Source organism: Passer montanus, unplaced genomic scaffold (genome assembly GCF_014805655.1).
Source record: "Passer montanus isolate IOZ18808 unplaced genomic scaffold, ASM1480565v1 scaffold23, whole genome shotgun sequence".
In the NCBI taxonomy this organism is placed as follows: domain Eukaryota; kingdom Metazoa; phylum Chordata; class Aves; order Passeriformes; family Passeridae; genus Passer; species Passer montanus.
The window spans coordinates 11,098,022-11,122,667 of record NW_024366926.1 but is presented as its reverse complement, the minus strand read 5'-3'; the positions used below and the strand labels follow the sequence as shown (position 1 = coordinate 11,122,667).

At 41.1% G+C, this 24,646-nt stretch overlaps 1 protein-coding gene across 11 annotated transcripts in view; it reads right to left on the bottom strand.

Annotated features, from left to right (window-relative positions):
- The window catches only part of EPHA5 (EPH receptor A5), a 194,426-nt gene that overhangs the window by 166,962 nt on the left and 2,818 nt on the right, over nt 1-24,646 (bottom strand). For all 11 annotated transcript variants that reach the window (XM_039710394.1, XM_039710387.1, XM_039710392.1 and 8 more), the window contains exon 2: nt 12,362-12,426. In XM_039710394.1, the coding sequence (XP_039566328.1) occupies nt 12,362-12,426 (65 nt within the window). The remainder of the gene's footprint in view (nt 1-12,361; nt 12,427-24,646) is intronic.

The window sequence follows — 24,646 nt, the reverse complement described above, 5'->3', positions numbered from 1 at the left end:
ACCTCCTGCCCCAAATTAAAACATCAGGTCCCAATGAAAAAGGCAGCCAACACAGACAGAAAGTGCTATTTTTTCTGAACAGCTGGAGGAAAAAAACTCCAAAATTCTTAAATCCTCCTTTTCAAAACCAGACAATTTCACCCCCACACTTGGTATCTGCTGAGTTCAATTAGGTCTTGGGGTTATCATCCCAGAAGGAGTGGCACCTGTGCATCACAGAAAAACTCAAACACCTCAAAAAATAAATTAATTCTAAAGGGCATTTTCAATAAATAAATATTTTAAGAAGTCCTGTCATCACCTCCTCTCCCACCCTGCCCTCACTCACCTGTTCTTGGTCTAGGTCACAGCCTAATTGAGGCAGAGGAGGGGCTGACTTGCACTAGAGGAACACCAAGTAGCTCTTTCTCACAACTGAGACAAAACTGAAAATGGATTAATGATATCTCAAATCACAGCAAGAAACAGCCAGTGTCATCTTCTCCTGATAACTGCATCTTCTGTACCACATTCAATACTGTCAATATCATGGGAAGAATCGCTGGGGTTATAGGAATATCTCTGAAGACAAGGATCTGGTCAACTGTCCCAAAATATTTTTGCTGAAGTCAAATGTGAATTTCTGCAGCATGAAAGTTCAGTCAAAGAAAGCATCCCAAAGAGAGCAATTATCTACAGAAAACACACATCTTTACATGATTCTGGTTTATCTTACTGCAGCAAAAGTAACAGATCTACAGGACACTGTATGCGTCAATATATAGGTAGCTCATGTACATGGAAAACAGTAAGATTCAGGCTTTAGTAATGGGGAATTTCTCTAAAAAATTAAACGCATCTAATTTTTCGACAATGTTTCTTGAACTTGGTATTTTTGATTCATTTTATAAAGTCAAGAATTAAATGTAATCAAAGGAGTTGCCTGGCACTTGCTTGAATAATGATGACAAAGAGAAATAAGAATACATAACCTAAATGCTTATTAAAGCATTTTGGCAAGAACCAAGTACCTAATAATACTTTCCTTCTTGGAAAGCATCAAAGGAAGGCATAAAGGATTGTGTGGAGGCTTCAGCCTGATCTGACAGATCCAGGCTTTAGAAAGCCACCAGCAATCTTACTTCTTGCCATCATCAGCCTTCTCTGAGCTGTCCCATGGATGCCCAGCTCAGCAAGCAATTTCTTCTACACCTCTTCCATCACACCATGCTAATCTACCATCCCCACTCTTCTCAGGGGAGCTTGCCTCCTTACCAACTCCAAGGCCCAATCCTGCCCCCTCCCCACACCTAACTGGAAACTCATCCATGGATTATTCCTTACTAAAACCACTAAGATCATAGAGGGGTAGGTGAGGATCAAACTAACTTGCAAGATGTCATTCACTCCTAAATATAGATCACTGCTGTATCACAGTGTCTTCAGTAAATCATCTTGAAATAGAATTAAAAATCAGTGATGTCCCATTATACACGGAAAAAATAATTGCTCCCTACCCTAAATACTCTCAACTCCCCTCAGGATGGCACAGTCTTCATTTTTTTTGAGACTATTTTGGTAGATTCCCCCCCCCCCCCAAACCCCCCCGTCCGGCCGGGGGAACAGCAGCCAAAGGATGCCCAGCTCAGCAAGCAATTTCTTCTACACCTCTTCCATCACACCATGCTAATCTACCATCCCCACTCTTCTCAGGGGAGCTTGCCTCCTTACCAACTCCAAGGCCCAATCCTGCCCCCTCCCCACACCTAACTGGAAACTCATCCATGGATTATTCCTTACTAAAACCACTAAGATCATAGAGGGGTAGGTGAGGATCAAACTAACTTGCAAGATGTCATTCACTCCTAAATATAGATCACTGCTGTATCACAGTGTCTTCAGTAAATCATCTTGAAATAGAATTAAAAATCAGTGATGTCCCATTATACACGGAAAAAATAATTGCTCCCTACCCTAAATACTCTCAACTCCCCTCAGGATGGCACAATCTTTATTTTTTTTGAGACTATTTTGGTAGATTTCCCCCCCCCACTCCAAATCCTCTGTCCTGGCAGAGGAAGCAGCAGCCAAACCATGTTCTGCAATTTTTTTATCCCATGGGGTGCAGACGATCAGTCACAGTGGCCTGACAGCACACAATATCACAGAGATGACTGATAGCCAGGTGTCACCCACACTCTCCTCAACACTGCTTCATCACTCATGGTGAAGAGCCTAGAGGCTGGAGAGAAGGAGACACACCACTTTTCTTTGGAGCAGAGTTAACACAAAAGCCTCCAAAGCATGATTTGCATCCATGTGTACTGCTCCTATTTAATCTCCAATCTGTTTTGCTACAGTACTTTCAGTATTACACCAACAGACCTCATGGTTATTGTTTTACTTGCACACACTAAATCATAGAGTTCAGTGTGCCTTTTTCCCCAAAACGAAGACATCTAAAGATAAATTAAGACTATTAAACCAAAATATATTGGGACAAGATGAGCTTTAAAATAAAACACTGGCATTTTCTTTCAATAGCCAAGAACCCAGTCCCTCCTCCCACTTTCATATGTGCATGTAGCCTTCAGCAACTGAAAAACACCATGTTTTTCTGATCAAGCAAACAGAAAATCCTGAATAACTTCCATTAATAACTTGAAAATTGGATGGAAGTTTGTTCTAACAATCCTAGATGTTCAGCTGCTGTTTCTTAATAGTAGGAAAACCACCACAGTAGGACTTAGCAGCAACACAAGAGTCAGTTGGAAAGCTCTTCTTTCAGGTTTCCAGATAGGTGAAGGTCTTCAAATTAGCCCTCTAAATTTATCGTTTTCATTCACTGTGTATTCACAAGACAACAACTTGCCATGAAGACAAAATAGCAGCTTCCATCTCAACACTATTTTTAGGAATTTTGCATTTCAAATGTTTTCCTTCTGGACACACCTACTATTGTGTTTACCTTTTTGAAGCTAGCATTCTTTCTTTTTAATTTTTTTTTGGCCTGGCTTTCCTGAATGAGTAACATAAAAAAAAAATCAAACAGGACTGCATTCTTGAATTTAGTTATTACAAAAAAAAAAAAAAGCCATTAACCTGAGGAAAAATATATGCTGTCAAATGGGGCCAGTGCATTTGAAGTCTTATAAAAGGATTATGCTATTAAGTGATAAGTAACCCACTGATATATATATTTGGCACATGAACCAGTAAGAAATATACTTCAGAAATTCATAAAATAAGCTATAAAATCCTAATGCTTGTTTTGAAAACCCTGGGCTGATGCATATGCATTCTGCAATGGTGATATTTTATTCTCTATATATTCAGATTTTCCATGACAGCACTACATTAATACATTTTAATTGTATGGTTACTAACTGCTGGATACCAGTATTTCTGAAACTGGCACAAAAGTAACAAAGAAAACAATGGTTTTAGAAGATAAAGCTCTTCAAAGCTCTTTTATCCCCCAATGTAATTCCTAGACACTAGAGAAAAAAATAAGACATTTTAGCATGAAAGGAGATTATTGTTTGCCCAATGAGCCTGTGTGGAGGAACCTAATGCTGACAACAGTATTTACAAAATGATATACTGAAGGATCAACCTTTATTTTTTCCTGTGTAGAATATACTATTCCAATAATACAGTTCTAGCCAAGATAAAGATTTGCTTTATTCCTAATCTCACTAGTATTAATTTATTTTACAGTACCTTAGAGTACTGTAGGCATTTCAGATCCCCTTTAATAAGACCTACACCTCGCCAGATGCTGCTCCCAAATAAATGCTGATTTATGTCAACAGCACACAAACCAAAGGGCAGCCAGCTGAGAGGACAGGACAACAAGAGCAGTCTCAGATGGAGTGAAAAGATTAGACCTCAGATACGAGAGGAGATATGAGAAAGGACATGCATAAAACGGTGAGGCTATGCAATGAGAACTCTTGTCTAGCGAGAGTATCTTTAAAAGCAGATACATACTGCAGCTAATATGTTGCAGGTATCAAGAGTGGATCTAAAACGCAGGTTGAAGAATGAGTAACAGTAACCTGATTTTAGTCAGGCCAAGATTACAAAAATAAGAAAAAATAAACAAATAATAACACCCCCCCCCCCCCAAAAAAAAAAAATATAAAAACTTTCCTCCCAGCAGAGCTGCTCCATCCCTCTGATCCCCTTGGTGCCTGCTCTGGCCTGGCTCCAGCAGGTCCCTGTCCTTGCTGTGCTGGGAGCCCAGAGCTGGATGCAGCCCTGCAGGTGGGGTCTCAGCAGAGCGGGGCAGAGGGGCAGAATCCCCTCCCTGCCCTGCTGCCCACGGGGCTTTGGATGAGCCCAGAACATGTCTGGCTGAGTGTACAGAGATCAGTTCCACCATGGAGGTACTTAAATCATGGAGTATTACTGATGCAGGTTTGCTTTCTTCCTAGTCCAAAATCTAAAGAAGCTTTACATTTCATTATGAGCAAGTACCAGGAGCTGGTTGGTCAGCATGTAAATATGTCTAAAATCAGAAAAAAAAAAGGTTTAGGTAATCCTTGCATACAGTGATGTCTGTCTCTTGTGTAAGGAACTGTTAACTCTCATGCTATTTTCCCCCTTCCTCTTACCTATTATTTTGAATCCTTTCATCTCATCTTTAAACTACACAGGAGCCCAGTCATCACCCATGAAGGGCAGAGGAGACAAAAGAAGTATATATTTTTAGACAACTCCTTTGAAATAAGTGTTTGCCTAAGGTACTGAGTTATGCATTGGCTGTATTGAATGCTGTGTCTTGGTCTCTCCTCTGAAAGTATTCACCCAAGGCATTGCATAGTGCCTGCACACTGAGAAGAGAGGTGATGACATCTAACAGCAGCTACCCCCAGCACCCCCTTCATTTTAGCATGCTGCTTAGTGTGGCAGAAAGAAGCAAAGTGTATGACACAAAGCCTTTTTTGCTCCCCCCCCCCCCCCAAAAAAAAAAAAATATAAAAATAGGCACACCAAATTTCAGAGGAAGACAAAAACAGGTCTCTTCCTAGACAGAGTCAGGACAATCTTTCAGACAGAAGGGCTCCAGACTTAGGGCTGCAATAGGTCAGAACACACCACCTGGTCTGTCCTTCAGAAGAGATGAACTCGGCTTGACCACAGCAGCAGAGCCAGCTGGATCTGCTGTCAGAAACCTCCTGTGACAGAAATCCCACACCTGCCCCTCTGACTAACCATTAGAAGCCATTCTCTATTAAATTTAACCTCAGCCAGTTTAGATGAAACAAATTCTTCTTCTCTTTTTACCCACTGCAAGCCTGGATGAAAGCTTTTTCCCTTCCTCTCTGGTGGCTGTGGGCCAGTCCAAGACCTGTGCTACACCCAGCTCCATCAGCCTTCTCACACAAGATGCAATTCCCCATTGCACAGGAGATGTCTTTAGATTTGGATTGGTATAATAAAGCTTTGTGAAACAAATGCAGCTCTACGAGCATCACCAACTCAACAGGGAAATCCACCAATTTAGGCAGTAGTCTGCTGGCCAAATTTACCTCTCATGGCAGTGCCCTACTCCCATTGAACTCCAGCATCTTCATTCTCACTCTGGGGCTTTCAGAGTTGGAAACATGGAGTCAGTTCTGCTTTAAAACACAGTTTAGTTAAATACCACAAGGGTCTCATACAGTTGCATTATTAACCTCTGGTTAATAACCTCGTTCCCAACCCAAAGCTCAAGCTCTTTTGTTGGAGTTATGCTATACAAAACAAGCATGCATGACTCTGGCACCCTAAGCAGGCAGCACAAAAGCCCAAACCAAAAAAAAGCACAAACCAAAAGAAGACACATCATCATAGCCCTATGGGATGAGTAAAAATGACCATGGACATGAAGTACCAGAAAGAGAGTCACAGAGGACAGATATATAACTATATATATATATAAACACACATAGATACTGCATATTACATTAATAAATCCTAGTGGGGAAAAAACACCCCATATGTTTCAACTCTTGAGCTCAACATCATCCTGCACATGGTTCGTGTAAAATTCCTTTATTTGGTATATAACAGAAAACATTAAGTACTACTGCTTGGGTTTGGATTATACAGTTTACTTCAAACCCTTAGACCCCTTAGACATGCAGTATTGTTTCTTACTAAACTGTACATGCACAAAGATGTGTACATATAAACAAAGCAGCCAAATTGCAGGCTTTTAGGGTGCCATTTACAGTTTTTCAGCTACTCGGTATTACTTACTTCCATCATGCTTCCTGCTGACATTTAAATTGCATTCTTTCGTGTTAGAATATGTGTTGGTTTTGGCTGGGATGGAGTTAATTTTCTGTGTGGTAGCTGGTGTGGGCTATGCTTTGGATTTGTGCTGGCAACAATGTTGATAATTCAGGGATGTTTTCCTTACTGAGGTTACACAGAGTCAAGGCCTTTTGTGGCTCTCACACCACCCCACCAGCAAGAAGGCTGAGGGTGCACAAGGACTTAGGAGGGGACAAGAAGGCTGAGGGTACACAAGGAGTTAGGAGGGGACACAGGTGGGACAGCTGATCCCAGCTGACCCAAGGGATATTCCACACCATATGGAGCATATAGAGCTGGGAAGAAGGAGGAAGGGAGGGACATTTGGAGTGATGGCGTTAGAGTTCCCGAGTCACAGTTATGTGCGATGGAGCCCTGCTCTCCTGGAGATGACTGAACACCTGCTGGCCCTTGGGAAGTGGGGAAGGAATTCCTTGTTTTGCTTTGCTTGCACACGTGATCCTTTACTGATCAAACTGCCTTTATCTTGGCCCATAAGTTTTCCTACTTTTACCCTCCTGATTCTCTCCCCCATCCCACTGGGGAGAGGGGCAGGAGCAAGCAGCTGTGTGGGGCTTAGCTGCTGGCTGGGGTTAAACCACAGAGCAGATCCCTCTGAATTCCTTTTCTACACTGGTCACAGACGAGCAGCAGCATTCACAGGAAACAAACCCACAGGCTGCCAAAAGTACTGCCCTGAAAATGCCAATTATAATCATAACTACATGACACAGCTCAATGGTGCCAAGAATCCTCCTTCTCCTTTCACTATCCCCCATCCTTCCCCCTTCATTTTATTTCTATCCCTGAGGGCAAGCACTGCCTCCAATCCAGGATTTCTGTGTTAAATCTCTATCTGAACTAGGATTGACAGAGAGCAACAGAATCTATTCCCAAATCATGCTGAGTAATCTAAAACTGCTGTTATTTTTAACTTTAAAGAGGCAACCAGCATACCTGTCCTCAAAAAAAAAAAAAAAAAAAAAAAAGAAGCCAGAAATGCTGCTTGGAAAAAAAACAAAAACACCCCAAACCAACCAAACAAAAAATCAACACCACCTATATCCTACATAAATTGGAAACAACTTGTACAATCAGTCCAGCTCAATTCACCCCACTTTCAGTATTTGGCCTTACTGACCCCCCAAAGGAGGAGCAATTGCTTTCCTTCTTGCTGTCCACATGCAAGAAATCATCTAGCTCCTTCACAACTCTTTATTCATTGCAGAAAATTAACATCTCCTCAGGACCAGGTTCTTCAGTACATATTTATTTTCCAGTTTGAGCCTAAAGAAAAAAAAGCCATCACATGAGCTGTGCAATGAGCCACAGCACAGAACCAATACCCCAAGGACCAGAGAGACTTTGCTGTTCTCTGCTGCAGGAAGTTCAGGGACATCAATGCGAGGTGGATCAGATGGAAGAGAACCCTTTATGCAAAGCAAAGCAGGTGTGCAGCATTCCTGTTTTGGACAGAAAAAGAGTACTTGTAATCTGTAAATAAAGAAGTTTTAAAGTAACAGTGAAAGGAGGGAGGATCAAACAAGTAAATCAGCCCTATTAAGAGCCACTGGAACAAAAATCAGACATAATTGCTGAATAAATCAAACCAGCTAAAAATAAAAATTATTTTAATCAGCAACTTTGTTTTCACTTGGCCAGACCAAGTAAAACTGCACAGCATGGGTTTGCAGGGTGCTCTGTAGCCCCTGCTATGGCTTTGCAGCAAGTTGAAATGCATGACACAGCCTCCTGTCCAGCCAAGAGAGGAAGAGGATGCAAGACAGCCCACAAACACTGTCTGACCTCACCTGACTCTTTCTGTCACAGCACTGACTCTTGTTCCTACCACTGTGAGCTTCCATATGATAAAAATGTATGTTTAGCACAGAGAGTACAGGCACTTCCCACAGGTCAGAGCTGCCCAGTGTCACAGCCACGTGCACTGCACACACAAACCTGTGATGTGCCCACTCTGGGCAATCCTAAGCACTGCCCCAGCAATCAGTCCAGAGGTAAAAGATTTTGCAGACCTGCTCTATGAGCCTTTAATAGAAAACCTGACTGGTTTTGTCCGTATGCTTGGAAGGCTTCCTACTGCACAAAAGGGACCAGACTTTCCTGATACAGCCTCTGGTAACTGCAGTAACCTCCTTCAAGTTAAAACAAACTTACAAGAGCTGCAAAAAAAACCCAGTCAAAATTGTCCCTTTGGCATGTAACGACATGATCGATTCCTAGCTTGAGTACAAAAAGGACAACATTTTCCATGCTGACCATGTTCTTTTGTCAGGGAGAGAGTCCCTTTTCTGAGCTCCATGGACATGAGGATCTCGCAAGAACTTTGCTCATGCTTTAGCAGACGAAATGCAGATTTAAGAGCTGACTGCACAACTGCTGCAGGCTGCTGAACCCACACAGGGAAGCCAGGAAGCCACACTACTGCAATTTTCTTATGTTTTGGGGAAAAGCAGAAGAAATAAGCAAGCCCTTTCTCCTACTCAACAACTGGTTCTTCACACCAGGAGGCATTCTTTCAAAGCCCAACTTGGCCATTGCATATTTCAGTCATCTCATTCCTATGCATCCCTCAGTACTCCATATGAAGGAAGAGGGGGATTTTTCCTACCTTCTCTGTGCATGAGGAGTATGAAGGCCAACCAGGCTGCAAGGACAATGGCCACCACCCAAGCCAGCACCAAATAAGTGCCTTGCCATACACAGCACTTCAGGGGACAGCCTTGGCTGAAGTGCTCATCTCCCTTCCCACAGAACCCACTTCTCACAAGATGAGCCAGCACACACTGTTCAGCAGTAGATCAAGGTCTGATCTTGTGGGGACTTAAGCTGCTGCAGTGCTTCTTCATTTGAGATGAGAGCTCAAAACAGGCCTACCTTTATTCCTGATCTGTTTCCAGGCTGGAGAGTCAGCCTCCTTCCCATACAATGCTGCTTTCATGTCCCATGTTAGATCACATTTTCCCATTGTGTTCAGCAAAAATGAGGAGAACAAGAGACTAAACAAGGGCAACTGGACATTTCTGGAGCATGAAATGTTCTAAACATTCAATATACAAAAAATAACATGGCACACAGCTGTAATAGAAGTTTAGACTATGATATCTACAAAGGTTCTGCCAAAAGAAAGTTCATTTGGCTTGCCTGGACCTCTTATCCCGATTGTCTCAGTAGGGGCTTTTTGTGGGATTTTGTTTGTTTGTTTTACATGTGGAAATCTGTTTTCAAAACCTACCAGCTTGAGCCTTTGTGATACGAACATAATTTCTCCCAAGAACTCCCATACAATGCCAAAGACCAAACACCTGCTTTCTTTAAGAGCAACTGTGCCCCGCTACAATCTCCTACTTCTAGCACTTACAGTTCTAAGAAAAGTATTACAGTTCCATTAAGATTATAATAAAAATCAAGTGGAGAAGCAGCAACACTGGAAGAGAACCAATGTATCTTCAGCTGGAACTGCACCACTGTTGAAAAGTGACTGCACTCCACAGGATATTGTTTGCAGCAATAGTAAAACACCATGCACCACAAAGCTCACTTCAGAACGAGGTTGGTATCCACACACTCTGGCGTTGCAAAGTGTGACACATCCTGACATTCTTGCTCCTTTCCTTCATGGGGGACTGTGAAGACAGATACAAGGACCTTGAAAATTTTCTCTAGGAGAACATCCTGAGATAACAAATTTGTATAAAAATGCCCCAAAACACATGAGAATGCCTATATCAGATGTCAGTTAAAGCTCCCTCCTTTTCCAAATTCAAATCTTGATGCAAGAGTGACTTTAAATACTTATATTAGGTAGATCCTGTAAAAAAAAAATTAAGCAAAGAGTGTGTAACTGCACCGTAGCTGATTGCAGAGCAGATAGAGCAGTTAGAGAAGTACCTCTGGGAAGACCTTTTTTAGTGCTCATAAAATACTGCAAATATATTAGTAAAAAAAAAAAAAAAGACAGTTGGACTAACCTCCTGGATTTTTATAATGTCCCATGAAAACAAAGAAGATTAAGATGAGATTTCTGGAAATTTGAAAACCAACTGCCTAATTCACTTTTAAACACAAAGCAGAAGTTAATTAAGGGAAAAAAAACCTCTCCCTATTGAGTCAGTAACCTTTAATTTGGCATTCCTGAGCATACTTCAGTGTGCTCTTTGGAAACTGAGCTTGTAAATATAGAAAGGTTTCCCTAAATAATGAAAAGATACAACTGTGGCTTATGTATAAGATAGTTAGCTTTTGATTTACTCATCTATACATATAGACTCAGAAGTAGTATGAACTTCTCAGCCTGTTTTTCTATTGATATTCTTTTAGGGGCATTGGGATAGACGAGAACTGGGCTTTATACCACAGGAAAAATACCAGATGCGTTCAAAAGTTAAAAAAACGAATAAAACAATCTAATAACTGGATATTTGGATCTTTTATGGTGCAGCATGGCACCAAAATATTGCTCTGCCAGTATATCTGGCACTGGCTATTCTGATGCCCACACAAGCAAGCAGAGTAAGTTTCATTCTCAGCTTTAAATCAATAGATTAAAAAAAATAAAAGTTTAGAGACTAACCCTAACAGGATTAGATCTTGGAATGAATTGAAAATAAATTAGATCCCTGTGTAGCTTTCACATCCCTGCTGTAACCAGTGCCTGTAAACATGCAGCTTGTCCAAGTGAGGCTGCCATTTCCACAACCTTTCATCCACACAGCATACATGGAAAGCCAGACTTCAATTTACTGTCCAATATATATTTTTTTTTGCAAGGTTGGCTGAATTTTATATAAACACCATCTATATAACAATCCAACTGGAGTCCAAGACAATTATGCAGTCTGTTTCATCTGGTGACTAAAACTCTGGAATAACACATTCCTGAGACTTGCTCTGTTGGAGGGCTCAGTCATGCAGCATTTCTAACTTAGGATGCTTTCTCACCTCACACAGTGCTCATGGCTTTCAGGAACTGACAGGAATACTCAGCATGGTACAGAAAATAACCTCTCAAGACTGCACCAAATCTCTGTCACAGTACAGCACTGCGGATGCCCCAGACCAAAGACCAAAAATCACAGCCAAGACTGCTCGCGTGATGCAGTCAGCTCAAGCAGATACACTGGAGGGTATTAATGCATCTAAACTCCTCCATTTACTTCAAGTATAAAATTAGGAGGCCAGGTTCTTTCAGCTACAGAATCACACAAATGGGTCAGGTTAGAAAGGACCACAGTGGTCATCTGGTCCCACCTCCCTACTCAAGCAGAGGCACCCCAGAGCACATGGCACAGGATTGTGTTCAGAGGGTTCTTGAGTATCTTCAGTGAGGGAGAGACTCCACAACCTCTCTGGGCAATCTGCTACCCACACAATAACCAAGTTCTTCCTCATGTTCAGGTGAAGCTTCCTGTGCATTAGTTTCTGCCCTTTGCCTCTTGCTTGGCACCACTGAGCAGAGCCTGGATCCATCCTCTTGGCGCCCTCCCTTCACTCACAGACATTGCTGTTTCAGTTGTCTCTTCTTGAGACTGAACAGTTCTTAATATAGGTAATGGTAAGGGACAGAGGCTCTTCAAGATGCTTAGAACTCAGCTCATGTTTCAATGTTATCAGATCCCAGAAATTTACCATGAACCTGAGATGTATTTGTGAACAGCCTTGTTCATTTAAAGCCAACAGCCATCTTCCAGATCTTGCTCTTCAGAAGCTAACTTCCAAAAAATTGTTTTCCACATTTACCACAAAGGCTCAAAAAAACCCCCAATAATTTATAATTTAAAAGAAATTTAAATAACCTCATGGATTTTCTTGGTGAGGGGGGAGGAGTGAGGAGGCTGACTCATGATTATTTTTTTAATACTTGTGGCTGGCTCAGCTGCATAAATAAATCAATCCCCTATACAGCTCCATTTCTTCAGTCATAGCTTGTTGTTTTATTTTTTTCCCTCCATTGCCGACAAATCACTCTAGAGAGTTTTTAAACCCAGTAGTCTACTTTCCAAATGGAAACAATTATTATAATCTGTGAGAGAGAAAGCAAACAACAGCAGAGACTTACCCCATTTTTTGGGTAGGCAATCCATCCTAGATCCCCCATTACTGTACGTGAGTCCAGTAAATTCACTGAAAATAAAAGAGAAAAACTGTTAAAGAACACAGACAGAATACAAATTTCAGCAGATATTTCAAGGTATGGATGCCCTGGTGAACAAATTGTTTATAATTAACCGAGGAAGTTGGATTTCTGTAAAGCAAAATAACAATGCAATAACTCCTCTAACAATGAGGTCATACAATGAAAACTATTCTATCTATCCATTAGCTTATTCCTTTGAGATCTGCCACAGAAACCAAGTTGCAAATGCACTGAACTTCTGCAAAAGCCAGATCCTGCATGTTCTTAGAACTTTGATCTTCTGGGGGAATAAGTACATGATGCACACACTGTGTGTTTATGTGTATATGTAAGACATACAGTACATAGGCAGGTACAAATATACACAAACATCTATGCACGTTTATATACACATTTCTTCTAAGGTAGCATGTGTTTTTTGGCATTATCAAGCCCTTAAGATGAAAATGAATCAAGAATTTAATTTTTGAAGTATTATATGTGCAAGCCTTAATCTCATCAGCAATCTATCATTTTCTTCCTCTTTCATATTTTCCTTCAAGTTTTTGACATCTTCATTATAAGCTATGCAGTGGCTCTTTTTTCTTCTACATACAAAATTCATGAATAGTTTCAAGTCATACAAGCAACCAACAATTTACATTAAACAGCAAAAAAAACCCTATTAACAAGTTTGTAACATTTTTTTCTTCTCTTATTACCTGAAATACTTTGTAAAAAGTGAGAAGTGCCTAAATGCACACAAACTTAACTCAGCTAAGAAAAACAGTAGCAGCTTCTGGTGCTGAGCTTTCACCTCTTGCACCCAGGGCTCTAAATCTTCTAGGCAGAAGATTGTCTCGGAATCATCCAAAATCTCAATTTCAGAGCTCAATTTTGTCTATCTTACTAGCACACTTCATCAGATTACAACACTCACTTTTCTCAGTATATTTGCCTGCATAAGACCTCACTTTTTGTACTCATGTCCTTCCTGAAAAGGAAGTGGCTTCCCTGGGTCTTCAGTTCTTGACCTCCACCATGTGTGCTCACTGGAAGTTTTGGTAATTGGACTTTCAAGACTATCTAGCACATGATTATCTGGACCAAAAACAAGCTTGAAATGGGTGCTGAGGTTTTGTGCTCTTTCCCTTAGAATTGCAACGATGTAGGTACTTAAAGATTGCTACAGAAAAGAATCCAAACAGGTTGTATGCACAAGTTTCAGGAAGGTATGTATCATAACTAACCCTCAGGGTTACACCATGTACAGAGTCACAGTAAGAAAATACAGAAGAACACTACACTGCAAAGCTTGCTCCTTTAAAATATTAAGGAATATTTAAAAACAAATGAATGCTAAGCAACTGATTTAATTTGGGAAAAACCCCAAAATTCTCTAAATCAATTTGGCCATTATCATTGTACTGCACTGAAGGCTGACTGCTGTAGTCCCTTGTACAAAAAATCAGGCCAAAACACAAAAAATACAACACAGAGTTCTCAGATTGGGCAAACGTTTATCTTAAAAGTGATTTGTCTATCCAGATATTTTCATAATGTGTGCAAGTATTAATGCAGGACACTGTCACAAGGCATACATGCTCTGCCTGGTATATTTTTGTGATGTTGAGCAAAAGACACATTTTAATTTTCATTTCTGGATTTTCATTTCTGGATTGCTTTTTCCTGCCAAAAGCAGAAACAGTTGGAAGCTGTCAGTGCTACCAAACTACAGGACATGTGGTGGAAGCAGTACTCAAAGACTACACTGGACTATATTCACAGTAAGTAAACATAGAATCAGGTGGCTTTCCGCCCCAGAATCCATGCAAAATAAAAGTACTGCTGTCACCTACCACTGGATATGTCACCCAGTTATGCCCAGTTTTTCCCCTTATGAAGTCTCCAGGTAAAAAGGTCATTAAGTTCTCCTGCATCAGCTGAAGCCAAGTACTGCCATCCAAGTGCTCCTGAACTACATTGTATTTTCTTGGGATAAAAAGAATGGCACCAAATTATTCTTCAAAATAAGACACATATAAATAACACATCCCCTATTACAACTGTATACTATTTTAAAAAGCAAGAGACAGCAGTGAAGTTGCTAAAATGGCAGGTTTACCCAAATTCCTTCTATTACAATCACTGTAATTAAACTGTGCAGAACAGTATATTCCTGTCGTTAAGTTGCAATGGATGCAAAACAGGTATTGATCTACATTGTACAACTTAATTAAAAGTTGTCCTGGAGATGCTACTAATGAATGTAATTAGATGCTGTGTTTGATGTCACAAGCTTCTTCATGACACGCTAATTAAGGAAAAAGCAGAAAAAGTGCTTTATTCGAACACCAGATCATAAAAAGAACATGATACAACTAAATATTGTATTATCTTTCTATCAATGACAATTTTTAAATTGCTGTTATTAACTTCCAATTCAAAATAATTTTCTGCATATGAAAAGATAATACAGCCCATTCAACTCTAAGTCAAGTCAGTGGGAATTTTCTGACTAGTGAGTCAGCTAGCAGAAATGAATACTAAATCCCCAGCTAGAAAAGACTCAGTTCCTCTTGCATCCTCTTGCATTCTGCATAAATAAATAGGATGGAATACACCTTTTGACAGGCACCATGCAGAAACTCAAAACTCATGTGCCAGGAAGGCAAAAGTGACAAGTGACTTGAAGCTGTCCCTGGGTCTGGGCTGCTGTGGAGACCAGAGGGGCTCCCAGCACAGCTCAGACAGCTCTGAGGGGCTGTAAGGCACAGCAGACACCGAGTGCCCCACAAGCAGCTCTCACCTACCCTGCTCAGGGCTGCTTCCCCAGTGCAGCATCTGAACCACTGCACTGCATCGATCTGCTCTGATGAATATATTTAGCCAGTAATCTAAACCACCTCCAAGGACAGAGATGTCCTTGTTTTGCTTTGAGAAGCCCCAAAATTCCAGTACCTAAACACAAATCATCACTTGCTCTGTCAAGATACAAGGTGTCTGCACCTTCCCCAGACACTTCCAGTATGTCTGTCCTTCACTGGCACCATTTGCAGGTCACTATCCCACCCCAGTGAAGCCTCAAAACAGGGCCCCAGCATCCCCCACTCCAAGGGGGGGTGTCTCCTCCAAGAGCCCAGGTGCAGGAGTTCCATGTGGCAGTGGTGCTATGCACACTGGGGATGCTCTCTGAGGCAACCTGCCCCTCCTGCACTTCCCAGAGGTCACTGGAACACACACTGGTCCCACTGCATGAGCCCAGACAGGCTCAGCACCATCTCTTCCAACCACCTTCCAGCCTGATAGGAACATTATTTTGCTGAAATTATTTTTATTAAAAAAAAATAAAATTATACTTGGCCAGGATGGGGAAGAATCAATGAGCAAGCATCAGGTAAAACAGATACCTGGAACAGAGGAAAACAGGGACAGAACCATTCCTCCCTATTCAATCTGCAATGACTGTCAGCATGCATCCGGCTGTGGCTGTTTAATAACCAAGTAAACCAAGCACTCAGGACACCAAAGGAGGTAATTCAGGAGCACCACCAGCTACGTGTGCAAGGCTTCCAAACATCAAAAGGTTTAGTGCCAGCTCCTGTGCAGCTGGTGACACCTGGTCTTGCCCCAGCACTGCCTACTCCATGGGCATAAACCAGAGCTGTACTCAGGAGCACTTGGGATACTGCAGAGCTAACCATACTGAAAAAGAAAAAAAAATCTTCAGAAATTACTAGCAGTTCTGATTGGCTCATGATCTTAAAAGGCTCCAAAATAACAGAAGTCCTTTATCCCCACTTCCTTTCTCATCAGCACCAGCTAGCTTTAACTCAACAAAAAAGCAAGAAACCTCAGACCCCATAAGCACACACTTAGCACCTGTGTCTTTGCCAGCAAACTTGGAAGGTAATATATAATATTTTTTGCTCATCTCCACCATCAGTGCATCCATCCCACAAGCCCTAATTATTTCTAATGCTCAGTCAAGGGGAACACAAAACCACACAGATCTATATCATCATTAACTTCCATGCCTTCAGGGTAGGATAAATGATGATTAAGTCTAAAGTCATACCACAGCCCCCTTTTTTTTTTTAGTACAGAATAATAGCCTGGGGAGTTTGCATACACTCTTGTTCTCAGACAGGCTGGTTACTACAGGTGAGCAATCAAGTTAGAGTAAAAACAGACGTGATCTAAACCTTTGCCCTGAACACTAGGTGGTGAATTAATAGTGGTTTTTCACTTGGGAATCTCTGTCAAGGAGCCTGGATATAGCTTTTTACTCAAATTTCCTTGTCATGGTCATACAACTGGCATTGAGCAGCTGAACCATGGCTACACAGGGAGGAAGCTGGGAGGAAGCACATGAAATTCAACACTGACCTAAACCAACACTGCCCAGCACAGCAGAGCTCCCCGCCTGCCACAGCCACCCCAAACATGGGGCAGCAGCAGCTTGCCCAGGAGAAAGGACAGGCTTGAAATGATGGTACAATGCCTGAAGTAGAAGCCACCAATTCATGGATTGTTTTGATCACACCAGTGAAGTGAGAGGGCTCCTCTGGCTTTGGGCTGCAGCAGTATCATCAAGAGTGTTGTTTGTTTTTTTTTTTTTCTTCATTCCAATTTCAAGTGGGGAAAAAAAACCCAAGCTAAAAACCAAAAATGCCCTACCAACAGACTAGAACACTGAGTATTTCTGATCCTACCAGCTACACATCCTCCTGCCATTTCAGTATCTAAAGGTCTTCCAGGAAATCCTTCACTGCTTACACCGGGGTGAAATCTCTGTAGGCATACAAAAACTGAACTTTTCAGAGTTGCCATGGTCTTTGAGCTAATTTCCAATACATCATAAACCAGAATAATCCTCCTCTTCAGTAGCACCATTTGCTAGCTAAGGTTTCCCACAAGGCATTCTCTACCAAGGTATACCCTAAGAGCTCTAGAATAGACAAAATGGTCAGGATAGCAAAAGCTGATGGAATTTGTATCACGATAAAGCTGTATGTAAAGCCATAAGAATCTCTTTTTATCTCACTGAAATATCCCTAAAACAGGAGGGAAAGAAAATCCTCCTTGACCCTAAAAACCACCTTCCATCACAAAACAAACAGGAGTAAAGAAACCTTCCTTAAAGCCTGCATGAATATTTCAAGACATGACATGATTTCTAAAGCACCACATTTCTAAACAACTAACACTAACTAAACTTAAATAAAAGTTAACACTTCAATAAAAATGTTTTGTTTTTAACAACTGAAAGAAAACTCTTCTTTAATAAAATTGATACAAATTGAACAGCAATCTGAATGTTATTTTTGGTAGCCTGAAGCTGAAGTCCATTGTGAAAGAAGGTCATGCTCCCACATCTTCCTCCAGACTCCTGGCCCCTTTGCACACACACTGCAGGACACAAGGTTGCTCCAACCTTTTTGTGGATGGTCAAGGCAGCCCCAGTTCTGACCCAACACTCACAGCTCGTGGGAACAGCTACATTTGAAGAGACCTCTCACAGGAACACTCACTGACAATTAAGGACGAGGTGGAATGCTCTGCTGGATGGGGGTCAAGGTGCAGGACAAGATGTGACAGCAGCGTTTTGCACTTCATCAGAAGGTCTCAGAAGACCTCTTCTGAGGTCTTCATCTGACCTGAGACTTCATCTCAGGTCATCAGAAGAATAGCATCACAGATTTTCCACCAAGCTTCATGCCTTTATCCCCCTCTACCCAAAGGAGGGGGCACAGCTGCCAGCATCATCTGTAACAGAGCTGGTTTCTCCTTACAATGCATACATCCCCTTCCATCCTCCAGTACTTCCAGGGGTCACAGCACTACCAAGACACGTGGACAACAGAGGAATCTTCATCATCATCACAACGGGTCAAAGTTTTCCTGCTTCATAAATCTTCATTGATTTCATTGTAGTTCATTGCTGCAGTTCATTCATTGTCCAAGTTTTCCCTGTTGTGCCAAGTGTTTCTCTAAAAAGTATATATCCAAGGTACTTCAAGAAGTGACAAAGTCAAAAATAACCCAAGAAAGCAAAAACAAATGAAAAAATCTAACTCTCAAAAGAAATCAAGATCATCAGGGAGTAGATGCCTTGAATTAATTAGCTACATTGAGTAGGGACAAAACACACAGAGGCAAGAGCCTCTGAAATATTTCCATCAGTGGAAACAAGCTACATCAGAGTGCAAGCTGTAGCAGAACCTATTATTTATAGCTCACTGGAGGAGGAAAGTATATACTACTTAATGAACTTGCAAACTAATATTAACTGCAGATTTATATTTTATTATGTTGGCTTCATTCTGATCCAAGTTATCATGATTCCCTTTTATAGCAAGTGCCAAAATGCTTGAATCTGCATCACAGATTCATAGATTTTTAAGGCCAGATGGACAATTGCAATCATAACACCAACTAGAGAATTTAATCCAGTAATTTCTGCATTACATCTGTAATTTGCTTGAACACACTGTTTACAAGGGAATGATATTGCCCTTTGACAAAGTTCTTCAGGTTGGCTGCATTTTTTCCCCACGTGCACAGAACCAGCTGTAGCACCAGGGAGAAAGACCCAAAGCTCACTTCGATTACCTGACACACTAAAACAACCAGAAAACTGTTGATTTTTTCTTTACAAAAATTTCCAGTCAAGACAAGAGGCAGGCATTTGTTCTTCCCACCATACATTACTTAAAGGAAGAAAATGGTTGGATTAGCCTGATACCAAATTCCCTGGAACTTAAAAACGCCACAAATGGCTTGCTTTTCTTTAATGGTAAACACTCCTATTTCCACCAAAATCAACATTTAACTGAAAAGGATTTATTCACTGTGAAGAAAGCCAGGAAAATGCTTCCATTCTCACTTGTCAAATTCACTGGAAACAACTGTACCAACACAACAGCAGATTTCTGAGCTGGCTGCAGCACCACTTTTTCGGGTAGCCATCTGAGCAAGTATCACTTTACCACTAAGAAAGAAAAAGAAGCTTCCACTGAATGCAACGTGCAACCAGCACCTGCAACCTGACAACCAGCCTGCATGGAGAAACAAAATACCTGTTCTGCTGTCCTGCAAATCAGGGCCTCCAACCACTGTCAAGGCATCTGCAAGTCACTGAAGAAGGCAATTTCTTCAAGACCCTGCTTAAAGCTAGCATCTTCTCAAGCACATGCACAGTCAAGCCCAATGCTAGCACCCCAACACTTTCTCAGTGCAATCAAAACACCTGCTAGCAGGGCTGAGATGAAATCTCACCTTCTTCCCTAAATTAACAACTAAAAGCAATACAGTCTCTATGGTCTCTGCTCCTAAAAGGTGTCCTAAAAGACATTAGATCAAATTCCGTTATGCATATAACTAAACTAAAGAAATTGGCACAGGCTCATCCAGACCTGGCAAGGCTGTCAGCTTTCACCACCAGTGGACTTGCAAGATCTCACTGTCCAGCATCAGTAAAGCCTTCCTTTTAAAAATAATGACTACTCTGCTGCCACTGAATTCATTCAAGTAGAAAATAAGAGGAACTGACATAATGCTTAGCAAGCATTTGGGAGAAAAAAAAAATGTTTAAAATGATCTATTGGCTTTGCAGGGGGGTTGACAGTTTGTCCCTTCTATTTCTGTTGAGGGAAGAGGGTGGAGGTTGCTAGTGGGAACAGCATATTGTCAACACATTTTAGTAAGAATTTGCTTTTGACTATTAGTAAAGCAAAGACGAATAAACCAAAATGATCAGGTTTTTTTTAGAAATTATCTTACAAAAGCAGGTATGTAGGTAATTTCCCCAAGCAGTTTCACTGTTTTGGGACAAACAGTTTAAGAAGATATACAAGTCCACTCAGAAGCATCAAGAAATGCTCATTACTGATGCTGAATAATTATTTTTCTCTCAGGTGCTCCTCTATCCCCTCTGTGAATTACAAAGTTCAGACTGGTTGTTCTGATCTCTTTCTAACATGAAGTGATCCAGCTTAGAGACCCCAGTAGTTAACACCTTGGCCAAACACTTCAATACTGCCCCCTGCACCAAAATGACATGAAAGCCTGCAAGCCCAGGGTTCTATCCTCTCTCCTGCAGGTTCAATACCTGCTGCACAGCCCCCTAAACTGAGGAGCTCTCAGCTTCTGAGGGTACTGGTTGCTGTCCATGCACATCCCCAAGGCACAGTTTGCTGAACCCACTCTCAGGAGCTTGCCAGCAGAAGACAAGGAGCAGGAATCCCCTTCCTCCTCAGGGATGCCAGAGCAGCTCTCAGGGGAATTCCCAGATCTGTTGTTATAGTATCACCTTCTCCAGGAGGCATCACTCATCCTTCCAGCCAGTGGTCACCTGAGCAGCTCGACTTGGTCAGAGTCCTCCTAACACACCTGCTGCACAACTCAAATGAGGAGATAATGAGTGTGTTTTCCCACCAACACCACTCCTGGTGAAACAGTGTGCACTGAAATGTTCCCATGGCAATTATTCTGGCCCAAATAATCTTCAGCCCTCCCTGCAAGGCAGAAGCAGGAAAGCTGTGCTCATACACAGAGCCTGCAGCTCCCAGCACCCTTGTCCACAGCAGGCAATATGCTCTGCATCTCTGCAAACAGCCACCCACCCATCACCTACCACACCCAGCAGCAGCCAGGTGCTGTGATTCAAACAGTGCTTACATCTCCTCCTGATTGCCTGCTCTGGACCAGCTTCCTTGCAGGAGACAGGGATAATTGCTTTCCACCTCCAAGAGGATAAGTGCATTAAACCTTCGGAGAGGTTCAGATAATGCACTGACCAAAGAGACAGCAAATACCAAAACTGAGGCTGTAAGAGATGTAATAGGTCAAAGAGACAACTCAAAGGGTAACAAATCCCTAGAGAGAACTTAAGCCACTGAAGGCCAGTGCTCAGGTTTGCCAATACAGCTGGCTGTGAAAGCAGCTGGGGCAGCAAATGCTTTCACCTGTCACCTCAATGTCCAGCTAGTCACAGAGCAGAGTGAGGGACAGGCACAACGTGAGCACAAAGGACAGTCCAGCTCTCCGTCCTGCCTGTGCCAAAAACCAGGCACATCTTAAGAATAAAATATTCTTAGAGGAAAAAAAGAATTCTCTACAAGCTTTTTAAATACACATCAGTTTTTCTAGCAGAGATCAAAGAAAACCAATTTAGTGAAGAGAAAGTTAAAAAAAAAAAGTTCTTTCCAATGCAATAATTAACACAGTATTTCTACAACATTCTCTGAGTAAAGGAAAATACCTAGTTCAAGTCCATCCAGGTTGAAATGAGGCCTCATCTCTCAGCAGCACTTATGGTTACTCAGAAAAATGCATTTGTGACAGATTTCAATTCTGCGTTTACATGTTTTACTATAAGAACAACATTCTTTTTTAAACCTTTTTAATGGACAGTAGTAGGTTGAGTATCTGCTGAAGAGCTGAGAGAGTACTTTTTCCTCCATAAAAGCAAGCACTTAACTAAGAAATTCAGTGCTTCTACAAAGTGACCAATTTGTGTGTGTTTGGGGTTTCTCTCATTTCACCCTTATTCCATATACAGACTTCAATTTATTCCTGAGGAGAAAGTGAGAATATTTTTTTTTAATTGCAAAAAGAGTTAGTTTTCTCTTTATTTTAACATCCCTGAGCAATGTTTAAAGCCCATCTCTACTCAAGTATATGCACACACTCACATTTACAGGAATGGACCTCTAGAAATGCAGCTCCAACTCAGAAGGACTGGGGGATCAAAGAGACCCATGCCTGCTCAAGATCCTAAAGCCAACAGGGTCCAAAACCATCGCTAAGCTGAGCTAAATCAGCTGGATTTTCCCAGGTCAAGGGCTCTGAGCTTGTTCAGCACATGCTGGAAACCAGGATTCTTGCAGAAGCAGCATGGAAATCCTTGGAACAATAAAGCATAAAACCAGCAAGAACAGAGCACAGGGCACCACGTCAAAAGCTGTCCCACCTTTTCAACTTCTGCCAGATTTTATGAATTCCTGCTCTTACCTCAGCACCTGTACCTCCCTCAAGCCTGCTGCAAAAAGCTTTTTATTTTTTAGTGCAAAAAATAAACATTTCACTGTGGGCAAGATTTTGTTTTCTTCTTTAGCAGAAAGAGAGCAGCAGACATGGAACTGGACTGTATACTGGAGCTAAAAAGTGAGGCAGTGGTGGGAGAGTTAACAGTGGAGGGGGAAGAAACTGTCACACAAGCCAAATAAATTCCCTGCCTTCTATGATAGTTGCCAGTTAACCCCTCTGTATATTGATGTGCAAATAGCTGTTCTATACATCAAATTATACTATCAAAATTTACCACATTATAAGCAGTCAGTTACTGTTTGAGACAGTTTGACTGTTTTCTACTATTTATCACAATTTTTAAGATGAGCTTTGAAAGGAAACAGGCACTATCTTGGAGTCAACCTTTGCCATTGTTTATTTCCCTTTTTAAAACGTGTCATTAGGCAGCAATGCTTTTAGTCATATACTTAAAAGTGCTGAGTTTCAAATGTTGTTTTACTGTCAAAAGGATAGTAGTTCCATTTTAAAGCCATGACTGAGTCATTCTAAACCCCTTGAAAAGCCATAAATCACACATCAGACGGATCCCAAAAAGACCATTAGACATGAGCTGTCCTTCCTCATACCAGCAATTCCACTGCAGTAAATTTAAAAGTTAATGGGACTACTCCAGTGAGTAAAATAAACACATGGCACTGAGGCTATGCTCTGTTCTCATGGAAAGCACACAGGGAACCATTCCAACGCACCACATACAGAACTGATAACTCCTTAAAGCCTCCTTAAGGCACTGTGAGCACACTGAAATGGGTCCAGACTCACCTGCTCGGCATACACAAGGCATATGCATGCCAGCAGCACTCAACACCCACAGAATTACACAAAATGCTGTAGCTGTGTGAATGCATGACATAGTGAGCCAAGCCACTAAGTACAACCTAATAAGCAGAATGTTCTCATAGTGTGTATTTTTATCTGAAGCATTAGACTAATTTATATACATTGATATGAAAATTAAGACTATTTTCCCACCTGCTTTTACTACACAAAAAAAAACTTCCTGAAAAAGACTTAATTCACTAATTAAAGATAAACATTGTGATGTTATAGATAAATACGCATTTATCTGTGTGCTATGACACAGAAATTATATACCACTATGAAACAACACACAAATCAACACACTGAGAACAGGTAGGCTCATTTCAGGCTCTGGCATGAATAATTTGCAAATTACAACCTTCCTTTATTTTTGCCAGCACCAGACCCACCCCTTTAATTGTACTCATTTATTCATTCATTCAAATAACAAATGATACATTGAGATAAAGCAAGCTTCAAAAAGCCTTGAAACAATTAAAAGGGAAAGGACCAAAGCAGGAGTTCATAAAAAATAATAATATCCTTCTAGTCTTAAAACAAATACAACACACTCCAAAGATGCATTTTGCCTTTCTCACCTCTGTTTATTTAAGTCAATGTTATTCTTTCAGACTGCATTTCTTTTGATTTACTTAACAGTACACTTCATTGTTAAGCACTGCCTCATCAGCACTTCTGCTGAAAAGACCTAAAATGAAATATACTTTGTATTTAATTACAATTATGCAAATATCTTGTGGAATTACTTTGTTACAAGCAATCAGATATAACACATTCCATTATTTTAATAATTTGCCCACATGACACTTTTTAAGGTCATCTAAGTGATGACCAAACGTGATCTGCAAACCTCTTCAAATCCACAGGCGCTGTATAACAAATCATATAGTTTAGGGTGAAGGGGGGGAGTCTTCAACCAAATCCGTCATTCATTGTGTTTCACATAAATAATTTATACAAGCCACTTCCCAAACCCTAGTACTTACAACAGAAAGATTTAAAACACATGCATTTTTAAACCAAAGGCAGTGCAGGAAGCCCAGTCACATATTGCAGGGCTGCCTCTCGGACCCTGTGATCAGAGGGAGTGCATTTTAAAGCAATCATGCACTTCTGGAATACCAGCACTTCACAAAATTGTGCAATGCTTTCAGGGTACTCTTTGGAATATTTTCATCAGGACTAATTTCTGAATTTTTAACATTACTCAAAGCAAAAATCAAGTATCTGGTTTTAACAATGAACTCCGCTAAAGAGTTAAAAACAATGGTTAAACATCACTTGAAAAAGCATGAAATAGTATTGAGCCTT